Genomic DNA, 22,334 nt, shown 5'->3' on the forward strand with positions numbered 1-22,334 from the left:
AGGTAAAAACATATCATCTCTATAATATACATAGCCATACATACATCCATATAAACACAGATCTCATTGTTTCCTGCTTGAGTTAAAAATCCTTCTTTTTCTTTTTTTTTTTTTTTCCTTTAGCCTCAGGAATTGGAGATGGTCAGATAAAAGTTTCTGAGAGCCCAATTAGAACATTTATATCTCAAAGGCACAGGGAGAGAAATGCAAGTTCCTCTTAGAAAGATTGCTTCCTCTCACAGGATATGAAAAAAAAAAAAAAAAAACTTAGAATGTCAAAAGAGCTCCATCCTCATCATTTTTCTCTGGAGTCTAAAGAACACCATGGCCACCAGAACTGAGGGTGGTCTAATTTTGTAGGATGCATCCTAAAGGGCTATTTTTAGCAAATGAACTTTTGTTTCTCATGTCCACCAATCGAAACACTGCACCTTCTTTAACACCAATATACACTCATACACACACCCTCAAAATATAAGCCAAACCAGTTCCAAAAGGCTCAAAGACAAACCCATTCCAAAAGGCTTATTTTGATACAACAGTATAAAAAGGCTTTGCATAAGGAATTTCATACCATTTTTCTTTCCTTTTACAGAACAGTTCTACTTGAAAGATTATGTTATAAATTAGAGAGCCATTAGGGCCCATTGTTCTCCAGATCCTAAGGAGCAACGAGGCCAAGCAGTATTAAAATGAAACACTTTTTTCTTTCATGGATGCATAACTGAAGATCTCCCAGTTTTGCAAAACAGACCCTAAGGGTCTACAAGATATAATAGAGTTCTGGTTACCCATCATAAACTATCCATGGCTGGTCCTGTCAGACATTCCCCAGGCTGTGTGCCAAAAGAAACAAACCAATGCAATGGGGTCCCTTAGGGTCACACTTCCCTAACTTGAGAGTGAGAAGCCTCCTCTTACTGTCCCAGATGGTGGTGCATGAGTCCTGGTCCAAACGGGAGATTCCCAGGTACAGCCCCAGGTGGTGCTAAATGGCCAGAGAGACTCCTCAGTCCAAAAGGGAAAATCCAATTAAAGCGGTGCTCTGCTCAGACACCGGAGTCAAATGGCCAAGTCCCAAACCCAAATGGAAACTTCCAGTCAAGGTAACACAATAGGGAAAAATACCTGGGTATCATCACGCGTAAGTCTCCTCTACTTACCAGGTACCTCAACCTTCAAATGCCTCGTTTCCTTTACCGCAAATATTAAAAGCGCTCTGCGTCAACGACACCCAGTCAGTGGCAAGCCTCAGGGCTGTCCTTGAGACAAATGTGCTCAGGCAGCTGCTGGACAGAATGAGAGCCACCACAAGCCAGGGTTTGATGTGCCACAGGTGAGACACCCACGTGGGACGATGAGTCCCTTTGTGGTCACCAAATCCAACTAGGGTCTGCTGGTAAAGCCCATCTACTGACACGGGGTTGTGGTGAAGGAAAGTACAGCATTTATTTGAAGGGTATCGAGCAAGGAGAACAGGCAGTTCATGCTCAAAAGATCCAAACTCCCTGATGGCTTTCAGAGAAGGGTTACTAAAGGCAACATTCGGGATGAAAGATGCAAGGTGCATGATTTGTTCTAATTAGTTGATGGTGAGGTAAGAGTCGTGTCTCAGAAATCTTAATCATCAACCTTCTGATTCCAACCTTCTGAGGTACATACTTGTGGTCTGCATGTTGTCACCATCCTCCAGGCAGGGAAGGGTATCTTAGTTTTGCTGAACAACTCAAAGGTATGTATCAGATTGTTATGTATATCCTTTGAGGAGGAGCTAGGACTTTTATCACTGCACTACTGTTTAAACTATCATTACTTTTCTTGTTTGCTTTACCTTTGTTTCTGTATGCCCTCACTTCCCTAGTTAACTACTTGTGCCCACTTTTTGGAACTCAGGGAAGGCCTAGGTGACTAAAGCCTTTTGCTACAAACAAGAAACAGAGAACACGGAAGGGGCTTCGGTACCTGGGAAGGCCCTGCAGGGTTCTGCTCAGTTTCAATCCCGCCTTTTCTTTGACACTCGTCAATCCTGAGGAGAACGGGGCAAGACAAGAAAGGGAATAACGTTTTAGATAGAGAGGTTAATCGAACTCGGCAGGGGAACTTGGTTTTATAATTACTGGACAAAACGCAAGCATCTTGAGGACCACACAACTAGGTAATCGTATCGCAGAAGCTTTTGGTAGAATAATCAAGTCAAAAAGCTCCCTTTGATTATCAAAAGATAATCACTTTTGTCTGCCATACAGCTTTTACGGTATGATAGGCCTTGTGTCGTCTCTCTTTTGAGAGCTATAAATTCCTTTGGAATGCAGAGCAAGACCAGAGAAGGGGCCAGGAGGAAGGAGGCATTAAACAGGGATCTACACAGAACAGGATGCTACATAGCTGTTTGGCTTCCCTGTAATACTATTTATTGCCTAGAATGCTTTATGTACAAGTAGCTCTCTGGAACAGGTGGTAGAACTGGCTGATTGAAGAGTCAAGGTTCAGAACACTATTAGAGATGAATACCAACAAATACAGAGAATAAATGACTTCAGACATGTCTTGGCAATTAATTAAAATGGAACAGAGATTACAGTCTAAATCTCAATTCAGTGTCCGTTTCCCTGCATCCACTGCCAACTGTCTCTGATCAAAATTTTACACTAGAATTTTCATACTCCAATTGGGCACTTCCTGTCAAGGTTGGTCATTAATCAGTTGATTATTTTGTGGAAAAAAATGGGATACTTCCCACAGCACCTGGTGCACAGTAAATGCCGGTTAAATGTTAACAAATGTTATCCTTTATTTTTAGCCTCTTTATTGGGGAAGACTGGCTTTATATGGTAATTAAATCTGAATTTACAAGCGCAAATCTCAGGTAGAAATTTTTCTGGGTTGGAAGATGGATTGTGCAGACTGCACGATGGTACAAATGAATAGATCCAGAGGTCTGAAACCAGTATAGGGGATGAAAAATATCTTCTAAGTTCTCTACTGGGACCGCTGTAACAGAAGAGATTAAGAATAGAAAAGCATAAAAATGTGTTTGTTTTACATGTCATGGGAGCCCTCATAAGGAAATGAAGATCCAAAAGATGGTTAAACCTGTTCTTTCACTGGGTTTGATGAAGAGTGGAAAGTCATGGAAAGATATGATAGGGCAGAGTATGAGCTAAGCATAGTAAACTGGGAGAACTCGGCAATGCCTGTCCAGATTCCTCAGTGTGTCTTTCTTCCGGGTAAAGGGAGGGTACCTTTCACATGATGGTTTATACCTGCTTCACAGGAAGGTCAGAGAGTCCTTCCTCAACATCCCATTTTTCAAATTCCTTCAGCTTAAAATATTCAGCGTGCCAAGGTGCCATATTTTGGGGTAGTGTGTCCTGAACCCTGTGAATACTAATTCATCCTTTGATTTAAATTTACAGAAATAATGCAATCACATATAAGGCAAAGAATTAAAATTAAAAAGATTGTCAAACCTTAGCTGAAAACCTATGTGGGGAAAGAAGAACCCAAAACAACTCACTGTATTCCCTATTCATTTTTTTAATGGAAGTATAGTCGATTTACAATATTATATTAGTTTCAGGTGTACAACATAGTGATGAAACATTTTAAAAATTATAACCCATTTAAAGTTATTACAGAATATTGGCTATATTCCCTGTGCTATACAATATACCCTTGCAGCTTCTTTATTTTATACATAGTGATTTGTATCCCTTAATCCCCTCCCCCTACCTTGCCCCTCCCCCTTTCCCTCTCCCTACTGGTAACCACTAGTTTGTTCTCTGTATCTGTAAATCCGTTTCTTTTTTTTGTTATATTCGTTTCATATTTTAGATTCCCACATATAAGTTATAGCATACATTATTTGTCACTCTCTAAGCATAATTAATACCTTTCCTCCAGGTCCATCCATATTGTTGCAAAGGGCAAAATTTCATTGTTTTGTTTGGCTGAGTAATATTCCCTTGTGTGTGTCTGTCTGTGTGTATATACACACACTACATCTTCTTTATCCATTCACTTGTTGGAAACTTATGCTGCTTCCATATCTTGGCTACTGTAAATAATGCTGCTATGAACACTGGGCTGTATGTGTCTTTTTGAATTAGTCTTTTCACTGTCTTCCTTATTCTACAGCACACCTTTAAAATCAGGCAAACCAACCATAGTTCTGCCTTTCCTTTCTTTGACTCAACTGGCAACAGCACAACTCACATGATTTTTGTTTCCCCTCCAGAGAAAGAATGCTAGGGGTCAGCAAAGAAGCCAAGGTAAGCTCATTTCTTCAAAAGCATCTACTAAAGAAAGACTTTTACATTAAAACTAGGTTTCCACTAAAGGTAGAATTACCATATGATCCAGCAATCCCACTCCTGGGCATATATCCAGAAAAAACTGTAATTCAAAAAGATACATGCACCTCTATGTTCACAGTGGCACTATTCACAATAGCCAAGACATGGAAACAACCTAAATGTCCATCGACAGATGAATGGATAAAGAAGATGTGGTACATATATACAGTGGAATACTACTCAGCCATAAAAAAGAACAAAATAATGCCATTTGCAGCAATATGGATGCAACTAAAGATTATCATACTAAGTAATGTAAGTCAGAGACAGAAAGACAAATGCCATATGATATCACTTATATATGGAATCTAAAATATGACACAAATGAAACTATCTATGAAACAGAAACAGAATCATGGACATAGAGAACAGATTGGTGGTTGCCGGGGGGAGGGGGTTGGGGGAAGGATCGAGTGGGAGGTTGGGGTGAGCAGATGTAGGCTTTTATATACAGAATGGATAAACAATAAGGTCCTGGGCTTCCCTGGTGGCACAGTGGTTAAGAATCCGCCTGCCAATGCAGGGGACATGGGTTTGATCCCTGGTCCGGGAAGATCCCACGTGCCGTGGAGCAACTAAGCCTGTGCGCCACAACTACTGAGCCTGTGCTCTAGAGCCAGCGAGCCACAACTACTGAAGTCCACGTGCCTAGAGCCCATGCTCCTCAGCAAGAGAAGCCACCGCAGTGAGAAGCCCGCGCACTGCAACAAAGAGTAGCCCCCACTCGCCGAAACTAGAGAAAGCCTGTGCACAGCAACGAAGACCCAACACAGCCAAAAATAAAGAATTAATTAAATAAATGAAAACAAACAAACAAAAAACAACAAGGTCCTACTGTATACCACATAGAACTATATTCAATATCCTATGATAAATCATAATGGAAAAGAATACTAAAAAAAAGGAATATAATCACTTTGCTGTACAGCAGAAATTAACACAACACTGTAAATCAACCATACTTCAATTTTAAAATATACTGATTAAGGAAAAACAAAACAAAACAAAAAAACACTTGGTTTCCATTTAACCACCTGATGTTTGAACTCAACTACTGCCTAATAAAAAAGCTGCTTCCTCTTCCTATCAAACAGTAATCTCAGACTAAAGCAGGGATCCGGTAGTTTTGAGTTCTCAATGGTTTTTCCATCCACCCTTCTGAGTTCTTAGATGAGACTCTTACAATAAAAGACAGATTTTTAAGGGGGAATAAAAAAACAGACCAGAAGATTATTAACATGTATATCTTAGGTATACATAGGAGATACCCAGAGAAAAATGAGTAACTCCTTAAGGTGGTTTAGAGTTCAGGCTTAAACACCATTTTAACAGGGAAAGGGGAGTGAGGATGTAGGCCTCTTAAGGGATTATTAGGAAAGATGAATAGGCCTTTAAGAGAATACATAGGAGATATGATAGTTTGTGACATTTGGCCAATGTGTCCACTTCTAGTCTCCTCTCCCGTGACGTCAATCTTCCCTGGTTGATAAAACTCTCGGGGAGGGGATTTATGATTCATGACAATTGTGTTGCTTTTAGATGATCTGTCTTTAGGCAGATACGGGGAATCCAGAGACAGCTTTTCTCTGCATTTGCTGGTTTTTAAGTACCTACAGATCAAAACAATCAAGATGCCAAAGTGGCATATTTTGCAATGGTATATTCTGCTACCCTTTGATATCATCATATAATACTGGGCTCTGCACCAGGAAAAGCAAGTTCATTTTTAAAGATAATTAGGAGGAGAAGGGGGTGGCTCAGAGGCCACATCAGGACTCCTTCCAGGAGTTTATAAAAACAAGAGCAGGGCTTTCCTGGTGGCGCAGTGGTTGAGAGTCTGCCTGTCAATGCGGGGGACACAGGTTCGTGCCCTGGTCCGGGAGGATCCCACATGCCGCGGAGCGGCTGGGCCCATGAGCCATGGCCGCTGAGCCTGCACATCTGGAGCCTGTGCTTGGCAATAGGAGAGGCCCCAACAGTGAAGGGCCTGCGTACCGCAAAAAAAAAGAGAAACCAAAAAACAAGAGCAATCAGAAGCACAAATTGTGAAACTGAGCAGGACCCTGTGGGGCCCTCCTGAGCACAAAAGCCCTCCTGTCTCCTGTTTCTTGTTTGTAGAAAAAGGCTTTAGTCTCCTATGCCTTCCCAGAGTTCCTACTAATTAGGGAAGAGAGGGAATTCAGAAACAAAGGAAAAGCAGTTAAGCAAGAAAAGCAATGATAATAGTTCAGTGGTAAAACAGAATCCTAGTTCCTTCTCAGGGGATATACCTAACAACCTGATGCGTATCTTTGAGCTGTTCATAGAAACTAAGATTCCCAGCCCCCCAACCCAAGTAGAGAATGGTGACTACATGCTAACCACAAGCATGTAGAACCCAGACTGGCTAGAACCACAAGGTTAATGATAAAGATTCCTGAAACACCACTCTGTTACCTTACCACCAACCAATCAGAAGAAAGTCATGCACCTTGCAGCTCTTACCCCAAATGCTGCCTTTAAAAAAACTCTTTCCTGAAAGCTATCAGGGAGTTTGGGTCTTTTGAGCACAAACTGCCCATTCTTCTTGCTTGGCACCCTGCAAATAAATGCTGTACTTTCCTTCACCACAACCCAGTAACAGTAGATTGGCTTTGCTGTGCAGTGGGTAAGCAGACCCAACTTTTCCTTATTCTGTTCCCAATCATAGGTATTGTCAGCATTGCACTAAGCAACAGCCGTTCTCAAACCTCTCTTCCAAAGTTGTATTTTATTTGAAATGCAAACAATAAAGGTGGGTTTTATTGTGTCTTAAACACAACATTCATATCTCATAGCAAAGCACAATCAACTGTTTTAATTTCTTGTTGAAGAAATGACACTTGTATTTTCCACTGTTTTATTATAAAAATCAACATTTCATTTGTTACAACTCAACTTATTGTAATAATCAAAAAGGGGATTTATACAAGGTATTTTTATACAGTTTAAAATTAAAGCACTTATTTTACAAAAAGGGGGAAGTGAATAGTGGACAAGGGCTGACCAAATGTTGGTCATTAAAATATAAATACATCCTTGCAAAGCACCATCGTACCAAAGTCCATGAACAAGAAACACCAGCTGACTTTAAGACAATGACGAAGATTAAAGCTTAAGAAAAAATTTAAAAACACAGAGGATAAAACATCTGAAAGCAGCACCAGATCCTTCACTTGCAAATAAGGCTAGTCCAGCTTAAGCATCTCAGTATCCTCTTTACTCTTATTATAATAAAATGTCCTTAACTAAGCCCAGATACTTAATTTCATGTAATGTTAGGTTTAATTAGACTTTCTTTGCTTTATTTTCTTTTTAATATTCATATTTAGGCACTGATATTTAGAGAGACATATACATCTCTCTATCTATCTAAATATTTATCTATATCCCTGCCCTTATATTTGATTTAAAAAATTTTGTTAATAATTTTAAAAAATTCTTTCTTTTTAAAAAAGAATGGACAGTTAAGCAAAAGCACATTGTATAATTCTTTGGTGTTAACTACTGGGCAAACCCTAAGTAATGGGAAATCTAAAAGTTAGTTTTTGTTAGGCTATATTCCACTTCTGAGTACAAGATGTCATTTAGTTTATAATTCTACCTGTAGAGTCATGATGATTTTTTTCAGCAATAACTTAAGAATGGTTTAAGAATGCCTTATGAAAAAAAAAACACCAAAAACAAAACACCATAAAGTTTACCTTGACTGAAGAAGGATGAGGTCAGTAATTTCATTCTAAATCATCTAGATTAACCGAAAAATCTACCTCCCTCTCCGCTCAGGTATAGGCTTAGTTTAACAAAAGGCAGAATCCAATCAAACAAATATCCTGAGTATATGGTTCACAATTTAAAAAATCTTTTAAAATTATAACAGTAAAATGTTATGCTTTAGGGTCCAAAGTCCTTTAAAAGTTTGAGAATTTCAAAAGCTAAATTTTGAGCCTATTGTGAAATGATGCAATCCCAGAAGTCAGAAACCAACCATATGCTACTAGTACTTTGTAAAATCATCTGTTATTTCTCTTGGTTCATTTTAGGTTTGGGATAAGGAAAGGGGTACCAAATAAAATTAAATTTCTTGAATTTAAGAATTCTGAGAACATGTTTTAAACAATGCTTGATTATGAACTTCTTTAAGACTCAGTCCATGTCTACACTTAGTGTACAATCTCATTTACTGATGCTCAAACATTTGTCAGCCATCTGATAATCACATACTCATACCCACACTCCAGACATACTATTCATGTCATTATTCAGAATGAAGTACTGCGCTTATTAAAAGTTTGACATACTTGGGGGGCGTGAAAAGGCCAAGATTTTTGTTTCTGAATCTTGTTAGATGTGTAATGGTAATAACCAACATGCTGCTTTTATGGCATGCAAATCAATGAAGTGACAAGTTTCCCCCTGCAAGAGATAAAGCAATTTTGAAAACTACACATTTGGGCTTCCCTGGTGGCGCAGTGGTTGAGAGTCCGCCTGCCGATGCAGGGGACACGGGTTCGTGCCCTGGTCCGGGAAGATCCCACATGCCGCGGAGCAGCTGGGTCGCTGAGCCTGCGGGTCCAGAGCCCGTGCTCCAGAACGGGAGAGGCCACAACAGTGAGAGGCCCGCGTACCACAAAAACAAAAAAACAAAAAACAAAAACTACACTTTTAAGAATCTAGTCGAGGCACAGGACTTGACAGAGAAACAATAGCAGCAGACCTATCGCAGAGCCAGGTTTGCTTGCTTAAGGCAAGCCTTTCTTTTGTACCAAAAGTAAGTAGTCTCTATACTATGATTACTGCTATCAGGTCACATAAATATATACAGTTCATTAACAGATTAAGTCACAGTTACTAACCCTATGTGAAGTATTCTTCATTAATGAGCTTTCACAGCAAAACAAAAAAATTTTCCCTCCCAACTAACTGCTACCTAATAAGGATGGTGGCTATTTTTATACCTTAACAATGTCTTAATATCAAATGAGTTGGTTGTATACAAATGATTGACTTTGGAGTATTTTTAAATGATGAAAACATACAATCCTCAATCATCTTAAAATTTTACTGCTCAAAAGCTCCCACCCCCAATTACTGGCCTATATTAGATGAAAATGTACTGTAAAGACTTCATTTCTAAATACATATCAACCCTTTAGAATATCTGTTCTCAAACTTATTGAAGGGTCAGATAAGCTCTTGGTGGTACATCACAAAGTATTTTTATATTAAAATTAAAATAATGATAATTTCTGCTAAACATATAATATCTCATGATATGCTAGTTAGAAGAGTTCTAGCAAGTGTCAGAGGCGTAACAAAATTTCCTGAAAGAAAAATTAATATTGAGAAAATTCTATGCCTTAACTGTTTTTTACGTTGTGAATATGCCATTATCTGATATAAGCAACAAAATCCTTTGGGCCACTGTTCAGAAAACCAGGGCTCAGCAGGAGCCAAGTTCAAGATTATAGAAGTTCCGAATTATAAAAGACCACTTCAGTGAAGAATAGCTTACTACAGGGCACAGAAAGCACGCTATGCTGAAGTTCAATTCTCAGATAATTTTAATGACATCAGTAATGGGTGTACTTCATGCCATACAATCACAATGAATACTTTTGCATTTAAGGAATATAATGAAATTTTATTCATTGCCCCCCAGCATGGATAATGAATCTAGCAATACTCCAAATTCAAAACACTTTTTCCCTTTTTCCCCTAATTTGTGCCCTCATATATTAATTTTTTATCTTCCAATTAAAGATCTTGTGTTTAATAATCAAGATAGTCTACTTTTAAGCTTAACTGTCCATATAATCTGAGGGTCAATAAATCTTTCCTGAATTTTGACAATTCTCATTGAAAGGTACTCCCCAAAATGTTAAGAATCCATCTCAAATACCAAGAAAGAGGATTCTGAGATTCAGCTGAACTGCCGTCAAATAATTTCAAACAAATTGGCACACAAATTAGTATTTTGCAAGAAGAGGCCATTGCCATCGCAGTACAAGCACTTGAACTGAGATATAACAAGGCAATATTCTTCTTAGTTCATTATAGTGCAAGTTTCCACATGGGAAGCCCACCAGATAAAGATGCACAGTAAAAAATGTAAACATATAGAATTCTCAAATTCTAAGTGATACCCAGTTATTGCTGACCTTTCCATCTTCATTTGAGCATCAAGCGCCCTTGTGTGTCACAGAACGCAACTTCAATGTCCATTTTGTTAGAACTTGAGCACTCTGTTCCATCAACAGGAAGAGTTAACACTCGTCTGACTGAAATGCAAGATACTAATGGATTACCATTTATTTATACGCAAAATCAAGTGCACCTGATTCATATAAGGTACTCCCAATAATCTAAGCATTACTCTGAAACCGTGTTTTTTTCTCTTTAACAAGCTTACTTAGGTATATTTTTAAATTGCTTAAACAGTTAGTTCACCTCCACCAAAATTCTGAATCCCTTCTTCCACTGTTTTCTCTTCGGTCCTGAAATCCAGAGAGGCCTCAACAAAACAGAATTAAAAAAAAAAATCATTTGATAACAACTGACCAACATCTGTTAAGGTACAAATAGATTAGTTTAAAAGCACATTCAACTTTAGCAGAGAAATTTCGGAAACATGTAAAAAGCAGGAAACCAGCTTCTGGCCAGGTGGCAGAGCCGTGCCAGACTCATTCCACAGGTCAGCCCTGAGAGCTGAAGATGAAGCAGCCCCGGTCCCACACAGGTCGGGCAGATTACAGAAGAACCTTCCAATAGTCCCCTCCACCCAAGTTCTGAGAGCTGAGAAGCTAACAGTTTGCCTTCTCATGGAATCCATACTGTTAAATTTGTGAAATTGTCTTAATCCATCATGGAATCAGAGAGAAGACACATAAAAAATATATGAGGTGAGTATAAGAATAATTCATGGATAATTTGAAAAAAATCTAACATTCACATTAGGTAACAGAAAGATATTAAACTCATGTCACACATTAGAAGAGGTATGTATGTAGAGATCATTCTGAGAAAAATTGGCCTAAAGAACATGAAAATGTCACCAACAGTTAATAAAGGGAAAACCCAACGATAACAAAAAATTCTCTTTTTAAATAGATTGTCTCTAACTGGAACATATTTAAATGTTTTACTAGGAAAGATACATATAAAAATGATTTCATACTGTGATATTATATGCTGAAAGTACTGCAAGGATATATGATTAATTTACAACAAAAACTTAATGGTTAAATTTGTAACTCTTAAACATTTTCTATATGTGTTGTAAAAAGACATTTTAATGAGCATTAAAACAATCTTGGAAGTAAAGAGGAGCAATAACATGTCTAACCTTTGATCATTATGCGAACACAGCAGTCCAAATGAAGAGCTAAGCTGACTGGGGTATGGAGCTAGTAGAAATATTAAAATGAAACCTTAATTTAGAAAATTCCATTTTATCAATCCTCAGATAAAGAACTGTGAATAAATTATGGTATTTTGGCAAAATACCCTACAATACTGCTAGGGGAGGAAGCAAGGTGAAAACACCCAGGGGAAAAAATTAATATATGACAGAGGGGTGAGTTTTAAGGTAGGGACGGAAGACTTGCACAACCAACGGCCCCATAGCATCTTACCAGACAGCTGATCTCTCCCACAACAGCAGCACCCCAAATGGATTTTTATAAATATCTATCTTCCTCGATAAAACTGTTGGATTCCTAGAGAAAACAAAGCCCTTTATCCAAAGTTAGTATTAATTTTTTTTCCTTTCATTTCTTAAATCTGCTGGCCTTCAAATGTTAGTTAACATGAAGGCCATTTGGCTACTTCCAAGTATATATAGTTTGCTGCTCTGAGATGGACTTTAATTTTTTTCTTCTTTTCTTCTTCTTTTTTTTTTTGGTATCAATAAAGCCCAGACATTCCTGGTCAGTGATGCCTTTATTATTCCTGTTTCCTTTGTACTCAGTCACTTCACTGGGTTTAAGGCATGCTTTGTGTATTTAGTTTGCAAAAATAAAACTTTTAGTACAAATTTATTTTTATACAAATTTTTATGGCACAAGCAGCAAATGTGCTGTTTTAAGAAAATATATAAATATCTTTTCCTTCTGTACAAATATCTCCAGTATGCCCTACCCCATTTATAATTTTTATCTGTACATGGTCTGCCTCACCCTTCTCGAAGAGCTCCCTCCCCCCCTCCAGATCTCAACCGAATTCGTGTTTACACTTTCGTGTGGGAGGCAGTCAGAGGAGGAGGGCCCCTCCTCAGGAGGAGTCTGTACAGGGAGAGGGCGGCGGTGGGTAGAGGTGATGAGAGTAGCTCCTCTCTGTGTATGGAGAAGGTGGGCAGCTTTCATAGTTCTCTTCTGCCGACAAGTACTGGCTTCGGGGCGTGGGAGGCGGAGGCACAGGCTCTGAGTCATAGTTCAAGTCACTAGTGTAGCCCTTGGCTGTGGCCACTGAGGTCATTATTCTCCGACTGGGAGCGTAGTCACTGTCACAAACATCTGTGCTGCAGGGTGTGGTGGGCGGTGCAAAGTGCCGGTAACTGTGCGGCCTGTAGCTGGCATAGGGAGAAAATCAGGAGAGGCTCAGTCAAACTTCTGGAGAGGTGGTTTTCTCTATCAGAATACAGAAGTATTAAGCGCAAACCTCACCTGCAAGACGATAAGCTACTACAATTTAAGGCTGCACCAACCAAGAGGCAGTTTTCCATGGCAGATTGGAGGAGGAAGATAGCATGTGTTTCATATTTGTAGATAAAATGTGATTAGAAGCAATTAAAAGTGGATAGAATGGGAATGCAGAGGTGAACCCATTCTAGCCTCTGGGTGTGCGCTTGTATCTTTAAGTTACCCTGTATCATAGAATAAAAAAGAACTATTCAAAGTTGTATTTAATGGTCATCTTTGGAAAATCTCTCAGTTATACATTTTGGATTTAGTCTATATAGTGGACCTCACCAATTTCTGGCTCTCCATGATCTGTGAGAAGAATGGGTCTTTATTATCTTATATTACTCAAACACGTTAGCATTCTCTCAATACTCCTTAAACGATCTATGATTTACCTGATGAATAATTTAATGATGTCTGAAGACTTCACTCTCTTTACAACTCAACTACTGTACAAGCCAGGCTGAATTTTGGTAGACAGCCTAAGGAGCTTATCTATCCCGTTATTATTACTATCAGCAAAGGGAAATTGCTGTGGGTTGGGGGAAGGATTGTTGATTCCCTGTATGTAGACAAGCATATTGTCATAAGAGTGGCTCTAACTGAACATCAAAATGATAAATTCTAGGTATCCATACAGGACCAGTGAATTTTCTAATATGTATTTCAGAGTCCTAATTTATTTTTTACACCTTTTAAGCTACCTTTTCAAGTAACCTATAGCTGTTAAGTCAAGTCTGTAGCGTGGCTAACTAAAGAAAAAGGCACTGGAAAGAGAGAAGTGTACTAGTGAAAATAAGAGCTGACAAATTGCTGGCTTTTCTATCATTTCTACTTCTATCTATAACTTCTTATACCATTCATAGTCTAAATATAGTAAAGCTGCTCTTATTTCATATTTATCTCAATCAAGATTTATATGCTTTCCCATCAGACAAAATGACTGTAAGAGTAGGGCAAGAGCAAGTGTAAAACTGAAGTAACCATTTATAAAATACCTAGCGATACAGAGTGCCAGATAACACCTCAGGATAAAAGCCATGTGAGGTAAGCCCTCAGTGGTATGAAAAGAAATGGCTGCAAAAGACCAAAAGTTACATGACCTGCCAAGCAGGTTCTCAAGCATTTTTACTACCAGTACTGACATGATGTCATAGTATTTTTTAGGTCTTATCTTTCTGTCCAATCAGGTGGCAAGCCTTGGAGAAATTTCTTGGCTCTACATTTAAAAGGCCCAAATTCCATTTTCATGGGAGAAAAACAAAAAGAGGAGAGAACGAAAGGAAACAGAATTAACAAAATTCTTTTAAGTTCCACAAACTTTAAGTTAGACAAAAGTTTCAACAAATGATAAAAAGTTTCACTCTGAAGAAATAAACTGGGCTTAATTTGAGATGTGGGAAATGGTTAAATAAGAATTGTTTTTGATGCAATTATGTTTACTTGAACCAAACAGTGGTTTACTCAATTTAAGGAAATTAATTTTTTAAAAGTAAAATTTTAGGTCTTTCGTTTTTTCAATTCTCTGCCTTTCTATTTGGCTTTTTAGAACAAACCTGTGGTAGGGAAAGCAACATTTACAATAAAACATAAAAACAATCAGTTCAGAGCCAAGCCTATCTCATCCAATGAGAATTGTGAATGAGATACTATAAACAATTTCCACTTGCTTTCTACACATCTATAAGGTTATATATCAGGGCAATCTGACTGGAATGCTAGGAAACACCTGATCTCGAAGACAACAGGCGCTTGAGGGATGCCAATAAACACTGGGCACTAAGTGACGAGAGAGTGTAAGTTTTGGACTTCCCGCTGGCCTCTCGAATAAGACGGAAGATGACACACTAGGACTTAACTTGCTCGTCCCTATGCTCTACAGCCTCACGAATCAGCACAAAGGCATAATCCCCCCATTTCTGGCTTACAAATACATTTCAGTTATTTTAGTGAGTCATGATTTATTCCATGCAACTATATGAGAAACTTTTCGTTCCAGATTGTAATAACATATGTAAGCAAGAGGTGAACTTAAGCTTCTCTCAACTTTTCTCAAATTCTGTTCCCTTAATACTCCTGCTGATTTAGAGTTCTCGAAACGCTCCCAACCTTAGTTTTATCGCAATATTCCACTGAAGACTATCAATCAAACCTAACCTCAGCAGTAACCTATTTTGCAATCAAGTTACTTTGGGGGTAACTTCCTTAGAATACTGCCAAAGCCTGGGGGCTCTACCTTAATACTTTAAAAGACAGCATTTTTGACTCTCTTTAAAAAATGTATAGTGCCCTGAAGACCCGAACAGACATTTCTCCAAAGAGGAAATGCAGATGGCCTGCAGGCACATGAAAAGATGCCTGACATTGCTATCATCAGCAAAATGCAAATCAAAACCACAATGAGCTATCACTTCACACCTGTCAGAAGGGCTATCATCAGAAAGAACACAAATAACAAATGTTGGCAGGATGTAGAGAAAAGGGAACCCTTGTATACTGTTAGTGGGAATGCAAATTGATGCAGCCACTGTGGAAAACAGTATGGAGGTTTCTCAAAAAACTAAAACAGAACTATCATATGACCCAGCAATTCCACTCCTGGGTATATATCTGAAAAAATGGAAACACTAATTCGAAAAGATATGTGCACCCCAATGTTCCCAGCAGCATTATTACAATTGCCAAGATATGGAAGCAACCTAAGTGTCCATCAACACATGAATGGATAAAGAAGATGTGGTACACACACACACACACACACACACACACACACACACACACACACACACACACACACTGGAATACTATTCAGCCATAAAAAAGAGACATTTTGCCATTTGCAGTAACATGGATGGACTTGGAGGGTATTGAGCTAAGTGAAATAAGTCAGACAGAGAAAGACAAATACTGTATGATATCAATTATATGTGGAATTTAAAAAATACAACAAACTAGTGAATATAACAAAAAAGAAGCAGGCCCACAGATATAGAGAACAAACTAGTGGTTACTACTGGGGAGAGAGAAGTGGGGAGGGGCAATTTAGGGGCAGGGGAATAAGAGGTATAATCTTTTAGGTATAAAATAAGCTACAAGGATATATTGTACAACACAGGGAATAGCCAATATTTTATAATAACTATAAATGGAGTATAACCCCTAAAAATTGTGAATCACTATACTGTACACCTGTAACTTATATAGTATTGTACATCAACTATACTTCAATTTTAAAAAAGTATAATGCCCTGAAAGAAAAGGATTTGTGGTAGGGGCAATATCAGCATTACCAAGACAAGATGCCTGTTCTCTCTTGGTGACCATCATCTATTCATTCAGGGCTACAGCAAACTCACAACTAGAATACTTGCTTCTAATAAATACTTTGATTTATACTGGAGGAGGATGTGTATTACCTGTAGGACCTATGAGTGGAAGGACTGTTTGAAGAATAACCAAATTCCATAGTGTAATGTGATCGCTCTGTGGCCGGGGATGGCGGAGGGTTCAAAATCTAAAAGGAAAAATAATCAAATTATTGAAATAAGAATAGTCTATTCCAGACAGAGACTATTAGCCTTTTTTCAACTTCTTTTCCTTCATCTCTGTTCATATTCCTTTCCATTACAAGAGTAGCACAATCCTGTTTCAAAGATTTGACCTAAAATAGTACTTCAGGACTGTGGCGCTCCACCCCCCAAGACACAATTTCATTATGGCTGAATAGCACAAGGTGATGAGAAGGAAATCTGTAATCTACAAGTCACTGGTTTAAGTATAGCACAACTGGGTTTTGAGTTTTTAAAATTATAAATGTTTAGAGAAAAATTACTGACTTAGGAGAAATACCAGGTGTGCTTCTTCTCTTGGGAGGTCATGGAATGAAGGTCCTTAGCCTCTCAGGAGGTACTATTCAATAGTTCTACTTTTACCCAGTATATGAAATTAATGTCAGTGTTTTCAAATATGCTGGTTGCTACACAGTGAACTTAAAGAAAGATTTCTAAGTGCTCACGTGGTAGTAAATCCTTTGAGCCTTATATACCTAAATTCTATACTAAAAAACTTTTTATATTACCATCACTGAGTACCCACATTTAAATAAGTTAAAAATCTAAGATCCTGTTGATCTTAGTATTCAAAGTGAACAAAGGAAAACAGACTGCTTACTGCAGGGAAGTAAGTGCCTTTGGTGCTTGAAGAACTACTTGACGATGCTCCTGTGACATGAGCTCGGTCATAAGGGGGTCCACTGCTTCCCCCCATGATACTGAGGGAGCTTATCATTGATTTACCTCGAGACATTCCTAAAATGAAGGAGGATAATACTGAAGTTGAATAAGGTCTATAAAAATGCATGAAATAATTTTATTCAGTACTAGAATTACAAATACCAATAGTCAAATAGTTTGGCTTTAAAACAATTTATGCCCTCTTTCCCCAATAATAATTGAAAACACTTAAAGGAAAAGAGAAACAAATGTTCCCTAGAAGTGGACACTTCCACTGAGAGCTGGCCTAGAACAAGGGCAAGAATAGCTCCCAGCCCTTCCTCTTCCCCAGAATGGAAGCAGAGCTCTTCAAACTGAGAGGTTTTCAACCTCTTAGAGGATCTGAGAAAGAAAGAACTGTGGAGAGTGGAGGCTGCAAAGCAGGGCAGACTAAGTAATAGATCTGCTCAAAGGAAAACAACCCATTTTTAAGGGCATAAACTCACTGTATGGAAGATTATTGCTTTATCTACTGGATGCAAATGTTGCTGGAATCACAACTACAATGCTAAAGAAGAAATTCCATTTTTTCAAAGTGACTTCCCAAATTCCACTAACAAAGTTAGGTATGGTAACAAGGAATCATTAACAGTTTTAAAAATCACATGTTTCCTTCGAGTTAACAGCCAGAATAAGTTCTTATTTTCACAGGGCTCTTGGCCTGGTATCTCTTTCTCCATATTCATCACAAGAAAGGCTTCTTTTCACTGAGGGTACCAAAATGCATTGAAAAGAAAGCTGGGGCTTCCCTGGTGGTGCAGTGGTTGAGAATCCGCCTGCCAATGCAGGGGACACGGGCTCGAGCCCTGGGCTGGGAGGATCCCACATGCCGCGGAGCAGATAGGCCTGTGCATCACACCTACTGAGCCTGTGCTCTGGAGTCCGCGAGCCACAATTACTGAAGCCCGCGCGCCAAGAGCCCGTGCTCCACAGCGGGAGAGGCCACCGCAATGAGAAGCCCGCGCACAGGAACGAAGAGTGGCCCCCGCTCGCCACAACTAGAGAAAGCCCACTCGCAGCAACAAAGACCCAACGGAGCCAAAAATAAATAAATAGATAAATAAATTTATTTTTTAAAAAAAGAAAAGAAAGCTGTACGTCCCTAGAGCAATATGGTCTCTCCCAAGTACCGAACATCTGGCAACTTGGCTATGTTTGAACAAAACCTACTCCCACTGTCATCACCTAAGTTAGGAGAAAACATAAGATGATATATACCTCCCTGCTATCACTCAGGTATTTCTAAATCTCTGTTTGCTGAAAAGGAATCTTCATCCATTTCTTGGCCTCGTTTAATTCCTGGGCTCAGTAGTACTGAGGTCTCTTGGTAGTGAACCTAAAGAACTGTGGTTTATGACTCTTTTCACCAAATGACCAGTTGATTCATTTTCAGTAGAGCACATCCAGAAAACCAGTATATGCAGTAAATGTATTATATATAAATGCTTGTATGTACATATATTTGCTTTATATCCTTTGGCAATTTCTACCAAACCATACCTAAGGACTTCTGTGTAAAGAGAAGGTGCTAAAAGTAAAAGAGAACATTTGTTCTTATAATTGTTTAAACCCAAAGCGGTCTACGTGGACATAGACTGTAGGCAGTATTCTGTCTCCATAATGAAAACATGGCAATCTTGCCAGGACCCAAGACTTGATTCTCAATGGATCAGTCTCAGCTCACCTGGAAGGGATCCTGACAAAGAGCTTGGGTGTGGCACATAACCAAGGGGCACAGAAGCTGGTCCATGAACTACATAGTCATTAGTCATGGTTTCCCCATCGCCCTTCATACGTGGACACAACATCCTCTGGCAAATAAAGTATATGGTTCCAGACACAAAAATGGTAACAATTACTCCAATAACTGAACCAACTGTATTGGTGGCCTGTGGCGCTGGCTCCTCAGTTGGATCTACAATGGGAATGCAGTACAATTATATAATGGAAACACAACTGTAGGTTCAACATAGTAATTAAGAAGAGGGCTTGCAAGCAGAATGAGGCTAATGAAGACAACTCATAAACACTTTTCTCTTTTATGAATACATATACATCAGGCCCCATGGATATATACATAAACGTCATTGTTAGGAATCAAAACGAATTATCCTTAAGTGAAAACAGACATAGAACAATACATTGGGAAGTATAATTGTAAATCAATAACAAAAGTGTCAATTATAGATTTAAACACCATTAAGAAGCTTAAAACCACATACATAGATAAAATCTATCCTAGTTCATTCTGTATATCATAAAAATCAATAAGGTTACTTTGGAATTTCAGAGAAAATTTTAGGGTCAGAAGGGATGGACCTGGAAGAGTCATCAAATGTTTTACCTGGAATGGTAAAGAAGCCAAAATCAGCTCTGAGCTTGATTTTAGGTCTGAAAAGTGACCTTTAGGCCTGATGAAGAGAAAGTAGAAGCTACAGATGAGCATTAGCTCTCAGGCCCAATATACTGCTGCCTTAAGGGGGAGTCTAGTTGCCTGAGGGCAAGGAATATAAAGCCTCTGATACTTGAGTACCCGAGGACTCAGAAAGAAAAGCCAGAGCATGAGATGCCCATGGCATCTATATTCATGGAATCCCTGAGCTATCTGAGGCTTTAGAAGCAGAGGCATCAATATTAGAGGTAGAGGAAAATAGCAAAAGGGCTCATCAGATTCAGAGCATTACCCTTCTATTCAGAAGGAAAAAGCCTTCCATTCTGAATAGTCAGACTATATTTCACAATTGCAGATCCTTTAAAAACCTTCCTTCTGCTTCATCTTGCCTCAAAAGAACCCATCCACATAGCTAACTCACCCTATGATTAAATCCAAGCAATGAGAAAAAACATCACCACTAAGTTACACAATATGTAGGGGCTGCCAGTCCCATATTATCACCTAGGGACTCTGAGGCACAGACTACTTAGTTCTTGTGAGCAACAGCCCATCTCTCTCATTCTTTTTCAGTGCACTGGCATTCCTTTCTAACGCCAACCTTCAAGAAAGAACAGTTTACACTCACCATCTCCAGTTCTTAGTCTCTGGGTCACATCTTAACTCACTGAAATTAGACTTCTGTCCTCACTACCACAATGAAACTAGTCTGCAAAGGTCAAAGTTCTCCCATTTGCCATAGTCAATAAACTCTTCTTCTCACTGACATTTCTATACATTCGATATTGCTGACTCCTGTTTTCTTCTCAAAGATGCCTGATCCTTCCAAGATGCCACTCTCTCAGTTTTACCATCTGATTATTTGTTCTGTTTCCTCCGGTTGGCTTCCTTCTCTTCTGTCTGCCTCAAGTGCAGGTGCTTCCCAGAGTTCTGTCTGCCACCTGCTATTTTCCTCCGCCGCTTACTCTCCCTGGGAGAGTTCGTCTACTGCCTCAGCTGTAACTAACATTAATAAACTAAAAAGCCCATCTCTCCCTCTTGAGCTACAGACCCATACAGTTAACTTTCTGAATAGCTACAGTAAGATACCCAATGGGCAACTTTAATGCAACATAATCCAAACTGGACTCATAGTCACCATCATTTGTCAATGTTTCCTAGATTCCAGGGGTAAGGCAGATCATAAATAAATGATGGCACCTGTAGCAAATTAAAGGAATTTAAATTAAATTTAAAACAAAACATAAACTAATTAAAAATCTACATCAGCTAAACATGACATCCACAGTCAAGATACAAAAGGATACTTGGGTTCTTGGTCTCTGCCATATACTCTAGTTTATGACTCCAGTCACTCAGTGAGGTAACCTGTGAGTCAACCTAGACTTATCAACTCTAAGTGGTTACCAAACTCTTTTTATTCTATTTCTGGAATAACTTTGAAATCTATCCCCTCCCTCCTTTCCACCACCAGTGCTCCCCTTGATTTAGACCTCCACCGTCTTCTGCTGGAACTACAATAGCCTCCAAAGCATTTTAAAATCATAGGCTGCAAGGCATTAGATGGTAAAAACAACTTAGTGGGTTGAAACCAGCATTTTGAAACAGAAAACTTCAGAATGCGTTCCACACAATATAGGTAAATACTGTTGTAGACACTTTCAATTGTGTGTACTCACATCTTTGTATTCCTCTTGATGTGGTCAAAAAATTTTCAAATCTAAAACCAATCTAAAAAAGTCCCCTGCCATAATCTTATCACCTCCAATGCATCTGCTTTACAGCTTTCACAATTATGTAGTCATGCCAGTCCTTCACTTAAGTTTTTCAATGGCTCGCCATTATTCTGGAATACTGTCTAGACTCTTTAGAGGAAAAGCAAAACCCTTCGTGATCTCACCTTTACATATGCTATCTCCAGCTGACACCCCTCAAGACAGGAGCCTGTATTTTGGCAGTCCAATTGACATGTAACTTCTCAAAGGTGCCTGTTTCACTCTGGTTTTGAGCAGGACAGGACAGTCCCTCTGCCTGGAATGCAATCTCTCCACTTATCCGCATAAGTAACGCTATTCACTGACCAACACCCACCAACCTTATGCACCATTTTTCTAAGACGTTTTCCCTGATGAACCCCATCTTCATTCCTAAAGATCTGACTACTTTCTTCTTTGTGCTAATCCTTGTATAGATCTCTATTACAGCTCATTTAATATCATTTATCACACTCCTTTATCAAGTACCTACTATGAGCCAAGCTGTATGTTTTACATACATTAAATCATTTAATTTTCTCACAACAGCCATGCTAAATATTATCTTCATTTTAAAGATGGAGGAACTGAGGCCTAACAAGAGCAAATAACTGCTGGTAAGCGGTGAAGTTAGAATTCAAATCCATCTCTGCCTGGCTTTAAAATCCCTCTTCTTACTATTACCTCCCACCACAGAGGGCTTTGAGAACCCTGGTACAGGTACCATGCATCCTCAGCACACAGCAGGTATTCAGCACATGTTTGCTGAATAAATGAATAGTTTCCAAAAATTTTAGTGAGTCTCCCATTTGAATTTTGTAAAAATACCAGCTTAAAGTCTTTGATAAGATTAAAGAGCTTTA

General features: G+C 38.8%; 1 protein-coding gene across 1 annotated transcript in view; it reads right to left on the bottom strand.

Annotated features, from left to right (window-relative positions):
* Window positions 1-11,556: 11,556 nt before the first annotated feature.
* The window catches only part of LRP6 (LDL receptor related protein 6), a 183,878-nt gene continuing 173,100 nt past the window's right edge, over window positions 11,557-22,334 (bottom strand). The window contains exons 20-23 of the mRNA XM_060112041.1: window positions 19,010-19,240; window positions 17,225-17,361; window positions 16,471-16,568; window positions 11,557-12,942 (exon numbers count right to left, since the gene is read on the bottom strand). Of these exons, the coding sequence (XP_059968024.1) occupies window positions 12,645-12,942; window positions 16,471-16,568; window positions 17,225-17,361; window positions 19,010-19,240 (764 nt within the window). The 3' untranslated portion in view covers window positions 11,557-12,644. The remainder of the gene's footprint in view (window positions 12,943-16,470; window positions 16,569-17,224; window positions 17,362-19,009; window positions 19,241-22,334) is intronic.

The sequence above is a fragment of the Mesoplodon densirostris genome, chromosome 11 (genome assembly GCF_025265405.1).
Source record: "Mesoplodon densirostris isolate mMesDen1 chromosome 11, mMesDen1 primary haplotype, whole genome shotgun sequence".
Taxonomy (NCBI): domain Eukaryota; kingdom Metazoa; phylum Chordata; class Mammalia; order Artiodactyla; family Ziphiidae; genus Mesoplodon; species Mesoplodon densirostris.